The 22,510-nt window shown below is 47.3% G+C and overlaps 1 protein-coding gene across 5 annotated transcripts in view; it reads right to left on the bottom strand.

The window, feature by feature from the left end:
- Positions 1-22,510, bottom strand: part of APBB1 (amyloid beta precursor protein binding family B member 1) — a 1,513,529-nt gene that overhangs the window by 816,710 nt on the left and 674,309 nt on the right. For 4 of the 5 annotated variants that reach the window (XM_069640532.1, XM_069640533.1, XM_069640536.1 and 1 more), the window contains one exon: positions 9,956-10,012. The exons of the other annotated variant lie outside the window; for it this stretch is intronic. In XM_069640532.1, the coding sequence (XP_069496633.1) occupies positions 9,956-10,012 (57 nt within the window). The remainder of the gene's footprint in view (positions 1-9,955; positions 10,013-22,510) is intronic. 5 annotated transcript variants of the gene reach the window in all.

The raw sequence follows: 22,510 nt of genomic DNA, 5'->3' as shown, positions 1-22,510 counted from the left end.
ATAAGGAGCAGGTATGGAAACTTCAAAGAGTTGTTCCCCTGTGGATGACTAAGGAATGTGTAGGAAGGGCAGGCAGTAACCTTGGGCAACTGTTTCCAATGCCCACGCATCTGACGTAATAGCCTGCCATTCTGCCAGATGTTGAGTTAACCTGCCCCCTACTGGTATCTTGTGAGGGGAGACCTCAGAGGGGTTTAGAAGCGGCTGACACAGATGCCAAGGGTAAAGTGGCACCTGCTACTGCAGCTTTTGTACCTTTGACCCGTCCGCCACGGGTGAATCGTTTCTGGCCCCTTTCAGCTGGCTGTCCTCTGCCTTTTCCGAATGCGGTGTAAAAGCGAAAGGACCAACCCCTCCAGGAAGCTCCTGAGGGGCAATTTGGAGTCTGCCGGATTGCACCCCCAAGAGATTTCGCTGCTGCCTTGTATGTTTGTAATCTCTCCAGGCTGTCATCAGCCTTCTTTCCAAATAAAGAAGTGCCGTCAAAGGGCATGTTCAGAAGTCTGGCTTGTACATCTGGAGCAAAACCAGACTTCCGCAACCACGCAAATGTGCGGATTGTGGTACTTGCTGCCAGGGCCCTGCTGATGCGGTCAGCAGAATCAATGCCTGTTTGGAGGGACTCGCACATTGCATCCTTTCCATCCCTGATGATGTTTAAGAATGCGTCCCTTCTCTTTCTGGGAGACGGTCAGCCGCAGATGAAGCACACTCCCAAAGTGTGTGGCTGAATCTTGCTAGCGTGCAAGTGGCGCTGATAGACTTAAGCGCTGTGCTACATGCCGAAAAGACTTTTTTTGACATGGCATCAAATCTTTTATCATCCCTGTCCTGTGGAATAGTAGGGTATGCCGACCTACTGTTAGATGAAGTTGCTGCTTGTACAACTAAACTCTCTGGAGTTGGATGCTTGCTCAGATATTCAGGATCTGAGGCCGATACCCTGTATTTAGCAGAAAGTTTTTTATTTACTGCAGGGATAACTTCAGGAGAACCTGACCCTCCTCTCGTGAGAGAAGGTCCTCTCTTTGTGAAAGATGCATTGGAGGGGAGATGGACATGTCAGGAAGGTACAGGTACCCCTTCCCCCTGTCGCAATCTGGAGCAAAGGATCATGGATTTCCTAAACTTTCTCAGCCTCATGATCACGTGAGGAAAGACGGGGACTGGAGGAAAAGTGTATAGGAGCTGAAACTCCCAGTCCACTACGAACGCGTCCCCTAAAGCTCCTCTTGGTGGCAATTCCCCAAGAGCAATACAGTTTGCACTTCCTGTTGACACTGACAGCGAACAGATCCACTTGAGAGGTTCCCCAAAGGGTGATCTCTTGAAGGACTTCCTCAGCTAGTTCCCACTCGTGGGAGACTGTGCTCTGCCTGCTCGAAGCGTCCGCCACTGTGTTCTCCTCTCCCGCTAGGTGAGCTGCCGATGACATGCATTACTCGCCGTAATAGCATTTCTGATGATTGTATCTGCTTAGATTCACATGCTGTGCCTATGGTGCGACATCCAGTGGTAACCGTGGAGTATTGCATCTCGTCGCTCGGGGACCGAAAGGGGACGTCGGCATAGGCGTGTGTAACACTGTCCCTATTGTGATGTGTTGTGCACCCAAAATCCCTCACGCGCTGAGGTCCCTCCGATTGTATTTTCTCTGCCATGAGAGAGCCCAGGGCTATTGTGAGCGAGTACATAAGGAGAGAAAGTAGTAAGATGTCCATGCTCCTTCCGCCAGAGCGGGGAGGCAGGGTGGGCGTATGTGAATCTAAGCAGATACAATCATCAGAAATGCTATTACGGTGAGTAATGCAGGTCTTCTGTTGCTTGTTAATCTGCTTAGAATCACATGCTGTGCATAGACTAGCGAGCAGTACCCGGAGTTGGAGGTGGGTTGTGAGAAGGAACAGTAGTGAAAAGATGTCTTAGTACTGCTTGTCCCACCTGAGAATCAGATCTAGAATGAGTGTCCACGCAATAGTGTTTTGTAAAGGTGTGTGTACAGAACTCCAGGTTGCTGCTTTGCAAATGGACTCAAGGGGAACATTTGCAATGAATGCTATGGAAGCCCCAGTGCCCTGAGTAGAGTGCGCTCTAGGCTTGAAGAGCAGTTCTCTCTTAGCAAGAGTATAACAGTGTGATGCATTTGACAATCCACCTTGAGATAGCTGATTTAGAGACAGGATCCCCTTCTCTACCAGCTGACACTGAAATGAAAAACTGGTTCGTCTACCGCAGAGGTTTCGTTCTTTCCAGGTAAAACATGACTGTCCTGCACACATCTAGTGTGTGTAGGCTTCTTTCGTCCATGCTAGTGGGATTCTGGTAGAAAGTGGGTAGTTCAATTGATTGGTTCACATGGAACTTCGAAATGAATTTAGGTGCAAATGGGGGCACAGTGTGCAGAACCACCTTATCCCTGTGGACTGTAACAAAAGGGTCTAGAACTGAAAGGGCCTGAAGTTCAATAACCCTTCTAATAGAAGTGATAGCCACTAGGAAGACCGTCTTATAAGTAAAGTCTTTTAGACTTGCCTTGTGCATTGGTTCAAAGGGAGAACCCATGAGTCTGCTCAATACCACATTTAGATCCCATCCGGGAGCTGGGTTAGAAACGGGGGGGGGGGGGTGAATTCTCTTAACCACTTCCATTAAGGCCTCAACAGGTATTTTCCACCACAACACCTTCTGTTGTGACGTAGTATAGGCTGAGAGAGCAGCTAGGTGAACCTTTAGGGAATTCAAAACCAGTCCTGAGTCTAACAAGTGTGTCAGGTACAACACAATGTGGGTAGGAGAGCAGTCAATCGGGTTGATGCCTTTGGTATTGCAGCAGATGACAAACCGTTTCCACTTACAGGAAAAGCAATACCGGGTGTTAGGTTTCCTAGCTTTCCTAAGTATGTCCATGCATCTCTGAGGGAGTTGAAGGTGTCCGAACTCTAGGACCTCAGGAGCCATGTAGCTTAGTTCAGAGTTTGCGGGCATTGGCGTAGTGTTTCCCCACTGTCCTGAGACAAATGTTATACGGGCAGGGAAACTTCATAGGAGGGGAGAGGGACAGCTCCATCAGATGAGAGAACCAGGGTTGCCGGGCCCAAATGGGGGCCACCAATATCATGGTGACTGGTTCCTGGTGCATCTTGTGCATGATCTTGTTGAATAGGGGAGTCGGGGGGGGGGGGGGGGGAGGGGGGGGGGTACACATGCGTAAACAAATTTCCCTGACCATGTTATCCAGAGTTCGCTAGAAGGTTGAGTTTGCAAGAACATCTTGTATTTTAGAGCCCACATCCAGATGTTGTGGGACAACTTGGATAGCCCTGGAGAGTGTGACACCCCCTAGGCTGGATTTCTTCTCGTTGATGGAGAATACCATACTGAACAACAGGTCTATTTTCTTATGAGTGTTCTATAGGCATGCTTCGTAGGAGTCCCCCGTTATGAACCAGTCGTCGAGGTAAGGGTAAACCGGGACGATAGTCTGCGCAGGTGTGCTGCCGCTACTGCCAGAACCTTTGTGAACACCCTTGCCGCTGAGGCAATGCCGAAGGGGAATACTTTGAGTTGATAGTGCACGTCCTCTATAATGAACCTTAGATATTTTCTGTGCGCTGGCAACATTGAAATATGAAAGTATGCATTTTTCATGTTCAGTATCGCCATGTAATCCCCCTGTTTCAACAGTGGGTTTACTTCCTGAAGAGTTAGCATACAAAACTTTTGAGGTTTGATAAATTTGTTCGCTGGGCGCAAGGTGAGGTCCTTTTTGGGTACAATGAAGTGCTCTGAATAAATACCCTCTTTTACCAGAAGAGCAGGGACGGCTTCTATGGCGTCCTTTTCCAGAAGTGCTTCCACCTCTTGTATCAGGATTCGCAGATGGTCTGGCGTCACATGTCGTGCTTTGGGCGGTCTGAATTGTGGTTGTCGGGCAAATTCCACAAAGTACCCCTGGGCGACCGTCTTGAGAACCCACTGGTCTGACGTTATCCCCTCCCATGCCGAAAGGAAAGATGTTAAGCGCCCATTGATCGGGGTGACATGGGAGGGGACCTGGATCTGTAGGTCATTTGTGACCAGAGGCTATTGCTTCCCCAGAGTTGGGGCCTCTGCCACTGCCTTTCCCGCACCGCTGTCCCCTGGGTGGATAGTTGGCAGGGGTGCTGGATGCCTGTCTGGAGTTGCAGGTATTTCCCGTATTATACAGGTTGTGTGTGGAACGGGATTGGCCCCGAAAGGACCTACAGCAACAGCTTCCCCTCTGAGGGGATGGCTTTTGGGTGAAGGGACTTAAGAGTCTCATGCTCCTTTTTGGCAGTCTCAAGGGCATAGTCAACTGCTTTACCAAAGAGATTTGTCTCCTCAACAGGCTTATTAATAAGAGCTGCTTGGGTTTCCGGCTTGAAACCAGAGTTCCTGAGCCAGGTATGCCGTTTGAGCAGGGTGCCTTGAGCTAGCGATCTTCCCGCCGTCTCCACAGCATCCAGCATGTTTTTCAGTACGTTCTGGTTGACCTGCCTGCCCTCGGTCACAATGGCAAGTAATTTGGTTCTAGAGGGCTCAGGCACCTCCTGAAGACCTTCCTTCAGTAGATTCCACTGTACATCGGCATAACAAGCAAGCAATGTAGTAGTGTTTGCTATACGCGTGGAAAAGTCAGCTGCCGTGGTGATTTGTTTTCCCAAGGCATACAGCCTTTTCGACTCCTTATTGGGAGGTGCCTCTCCTGTAGCAAGGGGTACCCCCCTCCCGTTTTCAGGTGGTGGTAACCACTAGTGAATCGGGTGTGGCATGGCCCTTAATGTATGTAGGGTCAATAAGCGATGAGCAAAATCATTTTTCCACCCTCCTCTTGATGGAATTTAGAAGAGGTATGGTTTGGCTGGAGCGGGGCTTTTCTTTGAGGATATCCTCCACAAAGTCCTATTCAGGCAAAGCCTCCTGGGTGGCTATTTCAAAATATTCAGCTGCCTTTCTCAATATGGCATTGATCGTCCACTGGGGAAGCCTGGCGGGCCGGAGTGAAGGGAGAGAAATCCAAACATAGGACATCAGAGTCCTGGTCATGGGCAGGGTGCACCCATGGTTCTGGTGACTGTCCTCCCAGTCTCCCATGGGATCCGGCTGGTCATCCACAGTGTAGTTTTGTAGGAAGTTAGTATCCTCCTCCTCATGAATGTGTTGATGTCCATCTGGATCTCGTCTTCGGGGTGGATGGAAGTGTAATTTTCCTGAGAAGGTCCTAAATTTCCTAGAAAATTAGAAGCAGGCACAGAGGGAGGGTCCTCTCGAGGTCTCTTGGGGGCAGGTTGCTCTGAAAGTGAGACAAACTTCTCCAACCTGTCCATACACCCTTTGAATTTGTCTCTGGTCCATCTAGATGAACCAGAAGGGTGGAACATTTTTATTTTCTTCCCTATGGCACTGAAATTTGTCTGCAATAGAGCTAGACAAAGGCACAGGACTCGCTATGTAGTCCTCGCAAGCATCTGGGTGCTTTGGTGAGTCTTTCGCCGTGTCTGCGGATTGCTCCTTGCGCTTCGTCGTCTCTTGAGACCTCTCCTTCGGCCCCACTGCCGAACCAATCCTAGCAATGCTTTCGGAGATATTTGGCAAAGCGGGTGATGTTGCGGTTGACTAGGAGGCCTAGCGGTAGATTTTCCTTCTACCTGAGCCTTCGGAGCGTCAGCTAAGTGCGCTTCAGCGGCCGGATGCGTTATGGAAGTAGCGTCCTATGGTTTGGAAGGCCCAGCCGTAAGACGCTGCTGCGGATGTGGGGAAGGCTGTTGATCTTGAAGATCAGAGGATTCCGTAAACATTTTCGGTGGTCCTGTTGGCGCTGTCACCCGTTCCGATGGTGCCGTCGAAACTGGGGTTGGGGTTGTGTTTAGTGTGGCTTCGATCTTGTACGCCCCTGTCGCCAGGTGTTATCCCCATAGCGTGACTCGCGTCAGGGCTATCGGGGATGGGCGTGGAAGACCTAGGAGTGTCCGTCGTGAGGTCTATGGCATCCAACACGGATGTCAGATCATCACTAGTCCCCCTGTCACTTTCGGCTGGTGCGGCAAGAAGATCCAGCCCGCGAAATGCCGTAGACCACCCACTGCTTAATGCGGCGCTCCTTAAGCGTTTTAGGGTGCAGAAGTTTACAGGCAGCAATTACACTTGGTCAAGGGGTAGACAATCATTGCACTTAGAGTGCTCGCCCTTCCAAGGATGTCTGGCCCTGCAAGAGGAGCAAAACCTAAATGGTGTCCATTCCATAGCAGAAGGCAATAAAGACTATGACCAGACCTAGAGGGCAAAGAGGTGGAAAGAGGAGAGACATAACTGAAAGGATATTGCCACCCCGACCCCACTCTCCCTACTGTGTAGGGCGGCCAAAGGGCCCGGCCACATGGACTGCTACGCCACCGGATCGTATGCGTCGAAAGTCCACCACAAAGTCGATAACAAGGTGATAATGTCTTATGAAAGAGCTCCGCAACAGGGTGACCAGTAATCTGGGCGGAAAAAAAAGAATCTGAGGGACCGCAGCGCGCGAGCGATTTTGGGTACACTACATGTCACGATAGGGGTAGTGTTACAGATACGCCTATGCCGACGTCCCCTTTCGCTCCCCGAAAGACGAGATGCAATACCCCGCGGTTACCACTGGATGTCGGCCCATATGCACAGCATGTGATTCTAACCAGATTAACAAGCATCAGAAAGAGTTTCCTTCTAAATTTGGCCAGAACCACAGCTCTATTGCCTATCTGCACAGTGGTAGTGACCCTACGCCTCCCCTCTCGTTTAGGTAGTGCATGGCCACTGTGTTGTCTGTCATCATCAGGACATTCTTTCCCCGTACAGAGGGCAGAAAGGCCTACAGTGCTAGTCTGATTGACCTCAGCGCCAAAAGGTTGATGTGTAGTTTGGTCTCTGATGGAGACCAACAACTGCTGATTATCAGATCATTGGCGTGGGCTCCCCACCCCTTGAGTGTGGTGCCCATGACTACTGTTATCTCTGGCCATGGCTGCCAAAAGTATTCTCACTTCAAAATCCTGCCCTTGCAAGCACACCACAGAAGATCCTATGCGACTGCTCGGAACCTGAAGGTGATCCTATATCCTGCCTGAGAATTGGTACTATTGAGACCCGAGAGCCTGTTGGAGGGATCTCATTTTCAGGCGAGCCTCTGGATACCATGAAGCCAAGCGACCTCAAATAATTGAAAGTCGGAAGACACTGGGCATTCTAAAATTTGGTGACCATCTGCAGAATGTGTTGAGCCCTCACCTCGGATGGCAAGGCTTTTCCAGAGCAGGCATCCAGGAATGCTGCAATGTACTCGAGTCTTTGAGATGGTATCATGTGGGACTCCCTGTAATTGAGGGCGAACCCCAGTCTGTGGAGAGAGTGGTAGGTTCTGCCGACATGTTCCTGGGCTTGTTCGGTTGAACGTGCCATGATCAGACAATTGTCCATGTAGGAGTGGATGTGAATCCCCCCCGTCACCACCAGAGTTAAATTGGTGAAAACCCTTGGGCCGGTGGCGTTAGCGAGGCAGTCAGAGTTGCTGACTTTTTATGTTTCTTCGAAGGAACCCTCAATGGATTGGGTTCCTGGCTTGTCTAAGCCTGCAACGATTTCTCGTCGGATCGAGATTTCTCTCGATGTAGTTCCGGCTTATGGCTCAGACTCAAAGATTTAAAAGGTTTTGTCTTACCTTTGCCGTCTTGATCCAGATTGGCAGGGGCATGGACTTTCTGCTTGTGCCTCGAGGGGGAAGGGGCTGCATTCACAAAGATTTTGAACATTTCCTTAGGAAATGCATCCCATTTTACTGGGGAGTATGACTTAGTTGGACATGTGATTACCTCGGTAGAGGAATCCCTAGAGGTCAAAAGGTGAGCTGTGACGCTGTTTCTTGGAAGAAGACAAAGAATGTCATGATCCACTTCTCGATCGGTTTCTTTTGGACTTTTTTCATCGAGGAGAATCTCTCGACTCCTTGGATTTTCTTATTTTGGAACTCTTCGAAGGAGACTTCGAAGGTAACCTACCCACCGCCAATTTACCTTTAGACTCCCTCAAAGCCTTTGTGGTCATCGCCTGGCAGGAGTTACACTCTGAGGTACAGTGATCGGTTCCCAGACACCAGAGTCATATGCAGTGGGGGTCGCAGTCTTGACACTTCTTGAAACCTGTCTTAAACGTTGATGGAGCCGATGGTGAGGACACTTTTGTAATCGAAAAATTTGTGACAAAGTTCAGTAAATAACCAAAGCGTGACGTAATTCTTTGAAGCGTTAGCTCGGAAAAACAGAACTGAAGCCAACGGGCGATGCGTGCGCTATTTATAATGATGATGACGTTGACAGTCAAACGGAGGCCCTCAAGGGACAGACTCGACAAGACGGTACACAGCACCCCCTGTCGAAAATAATTTGAAGCAGCTGAAGCTGGAAGGGTATTTATCATAAGATGAGGAATATGTGGGAGGACACAATCCATTTGAAAGGTCTGTACAAAAGGAGAGGCAGTTCAGCGGCAGGATGTCTAAGCTTGGGGCTGGATTCCCGTCTCGCTGGTTCAGTGAAAACAGTGAAGAAGCCTGAAGTAGGGAAAAAAGGCTGCCTTGTCCTTGGGGGGTACCCTGCTGTGCTGAAGAGAGAAACCTGAGAGAGCCCAGAGGAGATGGAGGAAAGGAAGCCTGTGCTAGAAGGGACCAGCGTGAAGGAAGGACTGTGGGCCATCTGACTACTTCTGAAGGGGAAGAGGTGAAAAGTTTTGAGCTCATTTCCAATGAGTCATGCAAGACATGCACCCACTTGCTCAAAGTGAAGATAACGCTAGAGAGGAAGAGTGTGAAGATACCCCAAGAGAGAAGAGGGGAGAGTTAACACACCCTGGAACAGGGATAAAAAAAGAGAAACAAGAGAAATACATAGAGTGGAGTGAAATAGTGTGAAGCCCTAAAGGGAAAAGGGAACACCCCAGAACGGGGTAAACAAATGAAAATGGCACCCCCAGATGGCCAGAAAGACTGGAATATCCGAAGTCAAACTTCCTTGGGAACTACATTTGGAACACTCAGCCATTATACCACCACATAAAGAACTTTCTATTCAGGGGAACCAGAGAAGGAGTAAACCGGGATCCGAAGCAGTCAATCAACTGTTTAGTTGTTAAACCCTTTTCACCCATGAGTGTTAGTTTTTCTAGGAAAGTAGAAGGCCAGCTTAGGATTTGGACTAGGGGCTTTATGTTTTGAGACATCCTGACAGTAATACTTATTGCTTGAACTGATGGTTTTTAGAATAGGCAATACATCTCAGAGATAGTTTTCATTAGTTTATTTTCTTTGAAGCTAGCCAGGGGGTCAGAACAATTGTAAGAAAAGACAAAGATCTGTGAACATAATGTTCCAGAGTCCTGAGTACTACTACTGGCTTGCCACAGCACTTACTGTGCCTGAAGCATTTCTAGTACTGTACAGCATATGTGCTTCCCATCAGCAGAGAGTGGAGGGTGCACATACTGGGTCAGTAGCATTTCTTTGACTAAACACCACATTACTGGGCAGAAAATACTGTGACTGGCTGGGTAGTGTTCTTCAGAGGTAAGCAAGAAGTTGCGAATAGTACCAGAAACACAACGGATGTTGGGAGAAAAACTGCCATGATACAAACACCTAACTAGCATGGCATCCTCCAGTTTATGACCAAACTCCAACTCCTGGTAGTGAGGCACTCAGACATTTGGTATGCCAAGTGACATACACCCATAGCAGTATTTTGCTGGAAGGGTTTGCCACTTTTGATACACCAAATGAGTTAATGGCAAGTAGCGCATTACCTAGTGCTATGAATTGATGTCTGAATAAAATGAGTCTTAATGATGCTCTATCTTCACATTTATCTCAAGACTGAAAACCAATAAAAGTACATGAAAAAAGCAAGCTTACTTTCCAAAGTTCACCGTCATCGAACCTCTCCCCATGACTGAATCCCGTCCAGGTCAGCTGAGGAACAAGACAAAAAAGACAGGGAAAGCAAGAATGCAAAGAAAAGGGAGGGTAGGAGGGGGGGGGTCAAAAAGGAAAACAAATTAATAAAGGGAACATGTATAAACAGTAAGTAATGCAAAAGAAATGAGAATAAAGGGAAAGGCAGTCAGAAACATGTGTAAATGAAAAAAGGATAAGAGAAGGGGCAAAAAAGTGGAGAAGAGAGGAATTAGTACGTTCAAATGCTTTAACTCCTCTTCTCCCACACATATGCACACAGTTGACATTCAATGACAGTACAAGCAGAACTACTCACTATAAGTTGGGAAGAGACCAATGTGATACAAATTAAAAGTAAGCTACTATGACACCCTATGCAGTTAAAAATCAAACCCCTATTCTTCTATGCGCCCAACAGTATGAGGTTGGCAGCACAGGAAAACTGTAATCGTATTTCTGATGCTTGTATCTGCTTAGATTCACATGCTGTGCATAGGCCGACATCTAGTGGAAGCTGCGGAGTATTACAGTTTGTTTTTCAAAACTCGAAAATGGGCGTCGACACAGGGGGTGCCAGTAATACTATCCCTAGTGTGACGTCCACTGTACCCAAGATCCCTCACGCGTCTAGGATCCTCAGATTGTATTTTTTCTGACATGAGGTAGAATGAGGAGTAGCGTGAGTACAGATAATCCAAGCAGATAGAAAAATAAGACTACAAGCAACCATGCGCCTTCTCTCAGAGGGGAGGAAGGGTGGGTCGCATGTGAATCTAAGCAGATACAAGCATCAGAAATACGATTACGGTGAGTAATGTATGTCTTCTGAGGCTTGTGGAATCTGCTTAGATCACATGCTGTGCATAGATTAGCGAGCAGTACCTGAAGAAGGAGGTGGGATGCGAGAAGGGTCATGAGCAAATAAGTGTCTTAGAACCGCTTGTCCCACTTGTGTATCTGCCTTGGAATGGGTGTCAATGCAGTAATACTGAGTAAAAGTGTGAATAGAGCTCCAAGTAGCTGCTTTGCAAATGGTGTCAAGGGGTACACATTTGCAATGAAAGCCAGAGTGGCCCCAATGCCTCTTGTAGAGTGGGCTCTTGGCGTGAAAGGCAGAGTCTTTTCAGAGAGTGAGTAACACAGCTGGATACAGTTAATAATCCACTTCGAGATAGCGCCTTTAGAGACGCGTCCCCCCTCTCTGCCTGTAGCTACGGAGACAAACAGCTGATCTGTTTTCCTTAGCGGTCTGGTTTTATTTACATAGTAGAGGACCGCCCTACGCACATCTAGGGTGTGTAGTTTCATCTCAGCAGAGCTTTGAGGGTCCTGGAAGAAAGCCGGAAGCTCGATGGACTGGTTTACGTGGAATTTAGATATAAACTTAGGTGAGAACCTAGGGTGTGTGCGTAAAACCAGTTTGTCTTTATGGACAGTAAAGAAGGGATCCTGCACTGACAGAGCCTGAATTTCACTGACCCTTCTTATAGAAGTAATAGCTACTAAGAAGGCCATTTTATAAGTCAGGTGTTTGAGACTGCTTTTATGCATGGGCTCGAAAGGGGGGGCCCATGAGCTTAGACAGCACCACATTAAGGTCCCACCCTGGTGGTGGGTTTGAAATAGGAGGGTGAAGTCTCTTTACTCCTTCCATGAAGGCTTTAACTACTGGTACTTTCCACCACGAGACCTTGTTATGTGAAGTGGTGTATGCCGACAGGGCTGCCAGGTGTACTTTCAGTGAGTTAAAAACTAGTCCTGCATCCAGCAGGTGGAGCATGTATGTAACAATAGTGGAAGCAGTGCAATCAACTGGGTTGATTTGTTTACTCTGGCACCAGATAACGAATCTCTTCCACTTGTCAAAGTAGCAGTGCCTTGTGTTTGGTTTCCTAGATTCCTTTAGGATATCCATACACCTCTGTGGGAAATTGAGATGTCCAAACTCAATGACCTCAGGAGCCATGCTGCCAGGTTCATTGAGTTGGGTTGCTGATGCACTGTTTGACCTTGGTGCTGGGACAGAAGGTTGTACCAGGCCGGAAGTTTCATTGGCTCGCACACCGCCATCCTGCGTAAGTGTGGGAACCACGGTTGTCTTGCACACATGGGAGCAACTAGGACGAGCGTCATCGACTCTGTTCATCTTGTTGACCACCTTCCTGATGAGGAGTTGGTGGAAAAGCGTACGCAAACATCCCTGACCAGTTCATCCACAGGGCGTTCCCCTGGGAGTCTGGTGGGGGAACCTGGATACAAATCCTGGGCATTGTCTGTTTCCGCTTGTGGCGAATAAGTCTATCGTGGGGAAACCAAACTGAGAGAAGATATCTTCTACGACCTCTCTGTGTAGAACCCATTCGTGTTCCTCTGGGAGGGAGTCTCTGCTCAGAGCATCCGCTAGGGAATTGAGCTCCCCTGGAACATGTTGTGATGACAGGAAGATGTTCCATCTGAGTGCCCATAGCCAGATTTTCTGGGCAATCTTGGACAGATTTGGCGAACGAGTCCCTCCTTGCTTGTTCAGGTAGAACATGGCTGTCGTGCTGTCCGTCCGGATTTGCACTGACAGGTTTAGTAGGTAGGGCTCGAACGCTTGAAGCGCTCTGCATACTGCCAGAAGCTCTAGCAGGTTGATGTGGTTCTTGGCCACTGAGGGAGACCAGAGACCCTGAGCTGTGTGGTGGAGATGGTGAGCTCCCCACCCAGTCAGGCATGCATCGGTAGTGACTACTGCCTGTACTTCGGGATCGTAAAAGGGTTTCCCCTGTGCAAGATTCTCTCTTGTCCACCAGTGAAGGCTTTGTACCAGTGTTGGCGAAACGACCACTAGATCGTCCCACTGACCACTTGCCTGAGACCACTGTTTCGCCAACCATTCCTGCATGGGACGCATGCGCAGGCGCGCTTGGGGGAACAGGTAAATACATGACGCCATCATGCCCAGCAAACGCATTGCTTTGCGTACCGTTATTTGGTGACCGGACTGATATTGCGGAATTTGTAGTAGTATATTCCGAATTATTTCCTCTGAAGGAAATGTCAACCCCTCTTGAGCATCTAGGATTGCTCCTAGGAACTTTTTGGAGGTGCTTGGCACCAGGCTTGACTTTTTCTCGTTGATTGAGAAGCCTAATTCGTGGAGGAGGTCGATAGTCCTTTAAATGTTTGTCCTGCAAATTACTGGGGTTTCCCCCGTTATGAGCCAGTCGTACAGATAAGGGTACATTGGGATTGCCTCCCTGCATAGGTGCGCAGCCGCCACCGCCTGTACCTTGGTGAATACCCTTGGTGCCGAAGCTATCCCGAAGGGCAGTACCTTGAACTGGTAGTGCCGACTGTCCACCTTGAAGCGCAAGTACCTGTGCGCTGGGAACATGGAAATATGAAAATAGGCATCTTTCATATCCAAGGTTGCCATGTAATCCCCCTTTTTTAGGAGGGGGATTACCTCTTGTAGCGTAGTCATTCGAAACGTTTGGGGCTTGACATACTTGTTGGCAGGCCGTAAGTCCAATACTGGGCGCATTGTCAAATATTTTTTTTATTTTTTTTTTGGCACAAGGAGGTAAGTTGAATAAATACCCTTGTTTACCTGGTGTCCCGGGACGAGTTCTATCGCGTCCTTTGCTAGCAGATTGGTGATCTCCTCGAGGAGAATCTTCTGATGTTCTAAGGAGTGTACTCTTTGTCGTGGAGAATGGTTCCGGGGACGCTGCAGTAGTTCTATACAGTACCCTGCGGATACTGTTGACAGCACCCATCTGTCTGATGTGATCCCTTCCCAAGCCTGCGTGAAGTTGGAAATGCGTCCCCCTACTGGGGTTGCGTGAGAAGGGACCCTGAACTGAACGTCACTGCTTTGGTGGAGGCGTGCCGCCTCCTCTACTGGGGCTGCCTCTGCCTTTACCACGTCCTCTCCTATTACCCCTGCCGTAACCCTGGGTAGACTGTTGGCTGTTGTTGCTCCACTGTGTACCCTGCCCCTGGGAATAGTTTGATCCTCTCTGGGAATTTTGCCCGTGTGGGTGATGAAAATTTCCATTCCCTCTCTGGTTAGGGGGTTTATTGGTTAGTTGGCCAAGGGACTTGAGTGTCTCATATTCGTCCTTGGCATTCTTCAGCGCGTCCTCGACCGCCTTACCAAACAACAGATCGGCTTCCACCGGTTTGTCCAACAATGATGCCTGGTTTTCTGCCTGAAAACCAGACTGCCGTAACCATGCATGTCTCTTGATAACAGTACCTTCTGCTATCAATCTGCCTGCGTTGTCTGCGGCGTCAAAAGTTGCTTTTATAATGCAACCAGACACGGCTCTACCCTCTGCTGAAATTCGTGCTAACTGGCCCTTTCAGGGTTCTGGTGCAGAGGCTATGAGTGCCGCGACTTCTTCCCACTGATGGCAGTTGTAGTTGGCCAACATGGTGGTGGAGTTTGCAATCCTTGCCTGATAGGCGGACGTTGAGGCTACTTTCCTGCCGAAACCATATAGTTTTTTGCTCTCCTTGTCTGGAGGAGCTTTGGAGGATGAAAAGGGTGTTCCAGCCCTCTTACGAGTGTTAGTGACAACCAGGGAGTCTGGCTTCAGATGTCCTCTTATATAGAGAGGGTCAGACTGGGCTGCCCTGAAAAGTTTTTCCAACTCTGGGATTGACTGCTCTGGTGAGGTTCGGGTTCACTAGGGATGGGTCTATTCTTCGCTGAATAGACTTAAGGATAGGGATGGTCTGGGCAACAGGCCTCCTTTCACCCACTAACTCCTCGGCGAAGTCCCTCTCCTCCTGGACACCGTGGGTGTCAATATGGAAATGTTCTGCTGCTCGTGCCAGAACCTCGTTCAGGAGGGGTTGGTTATCGACAGGTGAGTCGGTAACCGGGGCTTCCTTCTCTACCGGGGAATCTACTCTGTAGGTTTCAGGGTCTTCCTCTTCCTCTTCTTGGTCCTCCTCATCCCCATATTAGCCCGTCCCGGTTTGCTCTTTTACCATGCCAAATTCTTGGTCCTCACCAAAGGAAGTCTCTCCTTGATACTGTGAGTATGGCCGTGAGTATGGTTGTACCTCGAAGGGGTCCGAAGACGTCATAGGTGTCTCAAACCCGGGCTTCTTACTAGGGGGGATAGGATCATTAGAACCTGAGGGTGTAGACTCTTGTGAATTATATGAAAGGAAATGGTCTGGATTTTTATCATAAAAGTCTGCCAAAGAAGACATCCTTTACATGACCCTATCTATGTCATCACTCGACCATTCTTTGGAACTGGGAATGACTCTCTCAGAAAGTCTAGGAGACTTATCCTGAGTAGACTTGCTGGTTTTAGAAATAGCAGCAGACTTGGGCTTGTCTGTTGAAGAGGAGTGGAGTGTTTTACAGGTGTGGAAGAGTGCAGTGGCTGCTTCTTTTGCTGTTTTCCCCCCTCCCCGTGAGTAGAAGAGTTTTCCCTGTCCCTTTGTGGTTCCGGAGGTCTTCGACGCCTGGCGTCGAGGATCGGGAGTAGAGTCCCTGTCCATCGAACGTGGGGCCGCGCTGATCTTGTCTGCGGGCTCCGACTCCTGGAGAGCGGCCTGGGGGTGGAAGTCGTCTTCGTCCTCCGACGATCGAACTTCCGTTAGCTTAGGGAGCGAGGCACTCTTGGCAAGAGTGGATGATTTCCTGGAGTCATGCGGCGATCTCGATCGAGAACACCCAGAGGACACCGATTCGGACCGTTCTCGATGTGCCTCTTTCCGAGAACTCGACGTCGTCGAGTCTCGGTTGGACTTCGTGTGTTTTGTGTGAGTGGTGTGTGAAGCGCTTGTGTCGCCGGGGGTCTTCCCCATAGCTGCCCTGTCGGACGACCTTCCGAGGTCGGGGACTTGCGCTCGGCTGTCTTTAGACGCCGTAATGCCCTCGCCGTCCAAAAGCACGGCGTCGCTGCCATCGCTGAAGGCGCCTTCCGCTGCCATGGCCTCCTGCCTGGCGTGGTGGGCCAAACGCGTCGAACGGTCCTTAAGTGTCTTAGGTTTAAACCTACTACACGCTCTGCAGTTCGCCTCGGGGTGGTCCCTCGGCAAGCAGAGATTGCACGTGGCGTGCCTGTCGACCCAAGGGTATTTGCGATTGCACTTGGGGCAGAATTGAAAAGGGGTACCCTCCATACACACCTTGAGGCAGCGGGCTGTTAAGTGTAGGAAATGTATAAGATGTACCTATACCAAGAGTGTAGAGTATGTCCAACCCCCCACTCTCCCTACTTGCAGGGCCGAGGCCAGAGGCCTTCCAAGGCCCAGGCCGAGGCCAGAGGCCTTCCAAGGCCCAAATCCGTCTGCAGCAGCCGACGGTCGAATTCTTCTCCAAGCCGGCGTCGAGTGTCGAAGTTGGACGTTGGGATAGGGAAAGGATGTCAATTTATCGATATTTTAGCAAAAGTATGGCTAAGGCCAGGGGAGACTGCAAAATGCTTCCGACCAGTATGGCGGAAAAAAACAATCTGAGGATCCTAGACACGTGAGGGATCTTGGGTACAGTGGACGTCACACTAGGGATAGTATTACTGGCACGCCCTGTGTCGACGCCCATTTTCGAGTTTCGAAAAACAAACTAATACTCCGCAGCTTCCACTAGATGTCGGCCTATGCACAGCATGTGATTTAAGCAGATTCCACAAGCCTCAGAAATGTGTATGTGTATATATATATATATATATATATATATATATATATATATATATATATATATATATATATAAGAGAGAGTTTTCATTTTTTTTTAAAACCATCATATGACTTGACATCTAGGCCTGTCCACGGTACAACATCGGCCACGTGACCAAGGCGCATGGTCTGTCCAAACCAGACACTGAGGTTAAATGATACTAAAGTCAACATACCGTTTATTTTACAAAAATAAAATGCTTTTCCTAGTTCTGTTATTTCTTTTCAATATTTTCAATAAAAACTTCCAGCTCATCTAGTTTTCAATGTTATTTGTAAGCATTTACTTGGATTACCCTCTATTTTGTGATCTACATACATATTTGGATGAGACAAGGGGAAGTTTTAGGGGCAATTATAAGAAAAAATACACTTATGAAAAGGTTGCATATTTTCCTTTTTTACCAGCAACTAAAATGTCTAGGCAGCCTCCCAAACTAGGTTTTTGTATCATCAGAATGAATATATGTACTAGCACTACTGTTGGAACCACCAGTTATTACTATCAAGTTTATGAAGTGATAATTCTACTGGCAGTATAATTAGTACTACTATAGGCATAACTAGAACTAAAACTAGGACAGGGGTTCTGCAACTTGCCGCTCTCTAAATGCACAACATTGAATGGTAGACCATTACAGTTAGACCATCTTTGTTGATTAATGATTTGAAATAGCACATGGAGATCGCTATTAACCTCCTATCAACCCAGCAGAATGTTCAGAGTGCAGTCAATAACTACTGCTATTGTCTGCATTCGGACTTCAAAAGCTGACAGGGAAACCACAACACAATATCCACACAGGGCTTCTTTCAACAAGACAGATCCTTAATTAGAAGTATCTTCTATTTCACAGAAACATCCTAGTTAACAAACTAGAGGGAAAGCTAAAACATGACAATATGCTTTGAATGCTTGTAGGAAAGAAAACCTGTTTACTTTTACATGTTGCTGAATGCATGCTCATATTAAACTTACTGCTAAGCTTGCAATTAAAATACTTAACTTATGAAGAAAACGGTTATTTAAACCAACAAAATAAAACCACATGCCCTAATTGAGGCTATTTACTTTACTCCCTGTTAAAGTACTGTTTTTTACTTCACCACCAAAACTCCAACGCTGTATTACTATTAACATTACATGTCAATAGCCGTATAAACCTCGGTGGGGTCATTATCGCATGGGATAATGACCTTTTGTCAAACTATGGTCCTTTGCTTCGCCCTACGCTGTAACTTGAAGGCAGCTCAATATCCTGCAATAATGACCACTCCCTCGGTCTATAGTTAGGTCTATGCGGTTTCTTTATGAAACACTACGCAGCAAGAGGATAACAGTGTGCAGTTTATGGCAAGGTTGGGTATTGAAAGATTTAACTTTTTTCAGACTATTAACAACTTTTAACTAAAGAGTCTTAATCCAAGGAGTGTGGCAAGGCCAAGCAATGGCGCATATGAACACCAGTTATGTGGTTCAAACAAATGGAATGATTTGGTGAGGGAGGAACTAGAGAAAGATCTCAAATAATAAGGATGTTCCTAAAGCAAACAGTGGTCTGCCACTGCTTGCTTAAGAAACATCCTTATTTGTGGAAAGGACAACAAAAAGTGGGGGATTTTGTCAAGTATACACCACCTCCAAGAACGAGTGGCCAAACCATAAAGTAATGAACTTATTCCTAAGAGTACTTGTCCCTTCAAAAACTATGCAAAAATCGAGAAACCTATGTCCAAAGAAGTGGCCAACAGAAGGTTCTGAATCCTAATTTTAACAAGTCTTCAGCTTCATGGCTACCCAGTGTTGAAACAAAATGTTCCACGAGATGGCCAAAACAAGGTTTCACAAATCCTTCTCTCAAAATGTCCAACTCTCGTCTAACAAAAGAAAACAGTTCAGGTCACTTGGGATGGCTCTTCCAGGATTACGCAGGTTTGAACCCTTCATTGGTCTTCCAGCTTTCACAATACTTCTCGATAAAGCTCCTAGATGCCAGGTTCCAGAGGTTTCACTTCTCAAGCTCCACTTCAGTCTGGTAGCTTTCCTTCCTGTGCCTCTGCCCCATTTCTGGTTTATCGGAATTCTCATGAGATGTCTCCCAAAGCCCAGGTTTCTCAGCATTCACTTTAACAATAGGCACTACCAATTCCCAAAATCAAAGTGCTATTGAGGTAGAAAATATGTCCGTCTTCACAGGGGATGTGTTCCCTTCAAGTTTTGTAAATGGAGACTGATGTGTGGTGGCATCTACCACGACAAAGGTGTAGCTGCCAGATTTAAGTAGTTACCTGCTCCCTTGTAAGATACCAATTGACAAATGACTTAGATGTTGCCACACCACAACAATTGCACTGAGCTGTTCAAACCAAAAGATCTTCAAAGCCACACAGTTTGTTCTGCAGAATTATACATTTACAACATGGTGTGCTGAAAACTTTATTAAAGTAAAACTGTCTGCAGTCATTTAAAAATAGGGGCCAGTTAACACTAGAACAATGCACTGAGCGCTAAAGAAATCTGCAGCCAGTTGCAAACCAGGAAAGCATTTATAAACTAAAATGCTGGTATGTTTTCACGGTAGGTAGCATCAGACTGTACCTTTTGATTTTATTTACAGTGCTTAAATTACAAAATGGCTCATTTACATTTATTATGGACGGCTTACACTATTTTTATTTATATAGCGCACAAGCAGCCCACGGGCATGGAGGCGCTGTTACTTGCAAAAAAAATAGTTACACAGGTACAGGCATAGTGGCGGTCGTTGATACATTATGGATACTACAGAACATCATGCTGGTGTTAAGACATTGCAGTTGGTCATTGTGTTATAACTTATGCATTGGGTCATGTGGTGTATATTCATGATAATGTGCGGGGCCTTATGTGAAGAGGATAGTTTTCATAGCTTTGCGGAAGGTGGTGAGGGAAGCTTCACCTCGGATCGTGGGGGGTAGAGCGTTCCAGTGCTTTATACTCACAGACTGCCTCAAAGCACTGTAATAATCAAACTTACTATTATGCACTCATGATACTCAATGTATAGACTTCAGAAATATGAAGGGTGTACCCGGCCCTGATCTGGGTATCGAAACCTGTTTCATGGCATTGACCCTCGAGGTGGGCATGTTGTGCTTGAGTTCTCCATCCGGCAGGTTGCACAAGGTTTCCCTACCGCCCCATATCAAGCAGAGGGGCCTACAGTAGCCATCTTTGAGGTCATCTGTCAGCCCCCCTTTAAGGTCCGTCACCTGGAAGCCAGCGACTGGGCACATATCGAGGGTCGGTGAAATGGGCGCTCAATCGACATGCAGGACATGAGGTGGGCTCGACCCAATGGTAGGTACTGCCCCGCCGCCCTTCGCGGCACACGCTTGAGAAAAAAACAATTAGGAGAAACCAGACGGTCACTACGGCGGCCATTTTGGAACCCAGTGAGGGTTTACAAGTGCCCATGCAAAGGTGGTCTCCGCACGCTCACTCGATCAGTCTCTACTTCTGGAAGGAGCTCTTAGCTTCTACGCCGTCATGTCGATAAGTACCTGTTAAACTGCAGGTCCCGCATCTGGAATGGGACCAGTCTCCTGCGAAAGGAACTTTACCTTCCGTGTCCCTTCCCCGATCTCTTTCCCCTTTATCCATATACTAGAAGTGACTAGGCCTTTCATGCAGTTGCTTGGGCAATGCTGCATAACTCCAGTGAAATCTCTCGAACACATTTCTTCCGTTAGCCCTGCATAGAAAGGACAATGTGGGGGAGAGGTTTATGTGTCCCATGAGATTGGCCTTTGTCAATCTGCAATGAAAGGATGTGTGTTGCCATGAAAACACATTCAAACAAGAACAAAAATCCCTTTGGAAAGGCACTCTCGGTTAATGAGCGCCCCCCCCCACCTTTGCAAGTCAATTTAAGGAGAAACTATTCTTATACATACAAATTGAAATATATCAGTCGACTGAAATATAGTGTGGTGCTAGCTGATAAGATTCAGAATGTCTCCCATCACAACACTACCACTTCTCTGAAGAACCGGGCTTCAAAGAAACTTCACCTTTCGACCCTGCCATTCCATGAAGCCCGCCAGATAGTTGGCCTAAATGAAGAAATCAAAATGACTCAAATCAAGAGCCATTAAGTTGAACATAAGGTGCCAAGTCCACAGATCAGATGCAGGGCATAGTCTAAATGTAGCATTAGTTGTAGCCATACAAAACCAGTTGCAAGGTAACTCTTCATTAAGTAGGATAAAGAGGAAGGTTAATCTAAATCCGAATTTCCTACCATTTTTTAAATAAATACTGTTAGCTTTCTGGGAGAATATGGCACATAAATATGTTGCATATCCAGACGTGCTTGTGGACTGGGGCATTACCGAAATCTGTGTTTTATCAATGTGTCATGCTGCTACGAACAAATATGAAAGATGATCTGATTTTCACTCAAAAGGAGGGGGGAAAAGCATATCTGCCCCCACCTTTTTCATATTCAGACATATGAACATCCAATTACTATTGTGGTGTGTATATCCTGTGGGAGTGTCTCACTGTTAGGTAAACCAATGGAAAGACTCGAAGCAAAAAGTGTGACAATCATGACAAACCATGGGCATACGAGGGATTATAACAAGCAGGAACATTTAGTGAATAACGATCCAACCTTGGACTCATAAACTACATAGAAGGGATACCACTTGCTCTAAATGGATGAAAGCTGCACCTGGACATTAACTGAAGATATGGGCCCTGCCCAAGAGAAGAATATTACCTGGAGAAGACTTTCTTTCCAAGAGCGAGGGGAGGTTGCAGGGGATTCTTTGAAAACTCATGAGGACCCATTCTGACTCAGCACCTTAAAGAAGATTTGAAAGAGTATGATTACCCAACTGCAATTGGAAATGTCCCTAGGAATCAATTACCCAGCTGTGTCCCTGGAGTGGGAGAGATTGGGGAGGTGATTGCCACTAGAGGGAAATCATTCCAAATAGGACATCATGTTTTTGTGTGTGAGCTGGAACAGTGCTTTCCTACTACATTTAAAATCAAGTGATTTGTAAATGCTTGTAGAAAGCATAGCGTTTTCTCTATGTAGTGGCTGATAAATGGATAAACCGCGGGATCAAAGGCACAGGAGTTGCTAACTCTGTGCTACAAGCTGTGCATTAAGCCCAGGTGGGCCACCGTACCTGCCTTTCGAAGCCAGGACGCCCGCCTTCAAGAGCATTGCGGCATACCCGCAGGATCAAGAGCACTGGTGTTGCGCTCCCGATTGGAGTTCGGAGACAGCGGGGAGGGCTGTGCTTTAATCCTGTAGTGCTGTTTTAGATATCCGACAGCCTCACATTGGTGCAGAGAACCGCCGGACAGAGTTGAGGAAGGTGTATTGCGACTGACTGTTTGCATCCCTGATACCTTCCCGCTTCCTGTTCTCTGCCCCAGACACAAGGCCTAGGAATAGCAGCTGCCTGCCTACTGTGGTTTTCTTTTATATTCCTCACAGATAATAGTAAAAGGAAATCTGAAGGCAATGGTCCAGCGGGAGGAAGCCAACGGGAAATTTCAAGACTATTTAGACTTATTAGCGATATTAACATTTTGATCACTGAGATAAAGTAATTACTTACAGATCTTGATATGATCGATGCAGGGGATATTTCTGAATCATGCGCTATAGGATCCAACCATTTACCATCTAGCGAGTTGTCATCTGTGGTAAATAATCCTTCGATTGCTCCCCGGACTATGAAATCTAACTGTGCGGTTCTGGCTGGCAACGAGGATCTCGTATCCTTTTGCGAAAATGAGGACCCCAGTGATAAGGC

The sequence above is a fragment of the Ambystoma mexicanum genome, chromosome 7q (assembly GCF_040938575.1).
Source record: "Ambystoma mexicanum isolate Mex_15411 chromosome 7q, UKY_AmexF1_1, whole genome shotgun sequence".
Classification (NCBI taxonomy): Eukaryota; Metazoa; Chordata; class Amphibia; order Caudata; family Ambystomatidae; genus Ambystoma; species Ambystoma mexicanum.
Note: the sequence above shows the minus strand (reverse complement) of the source record. Positions and strands in the feature narration are given on the sequence as shown.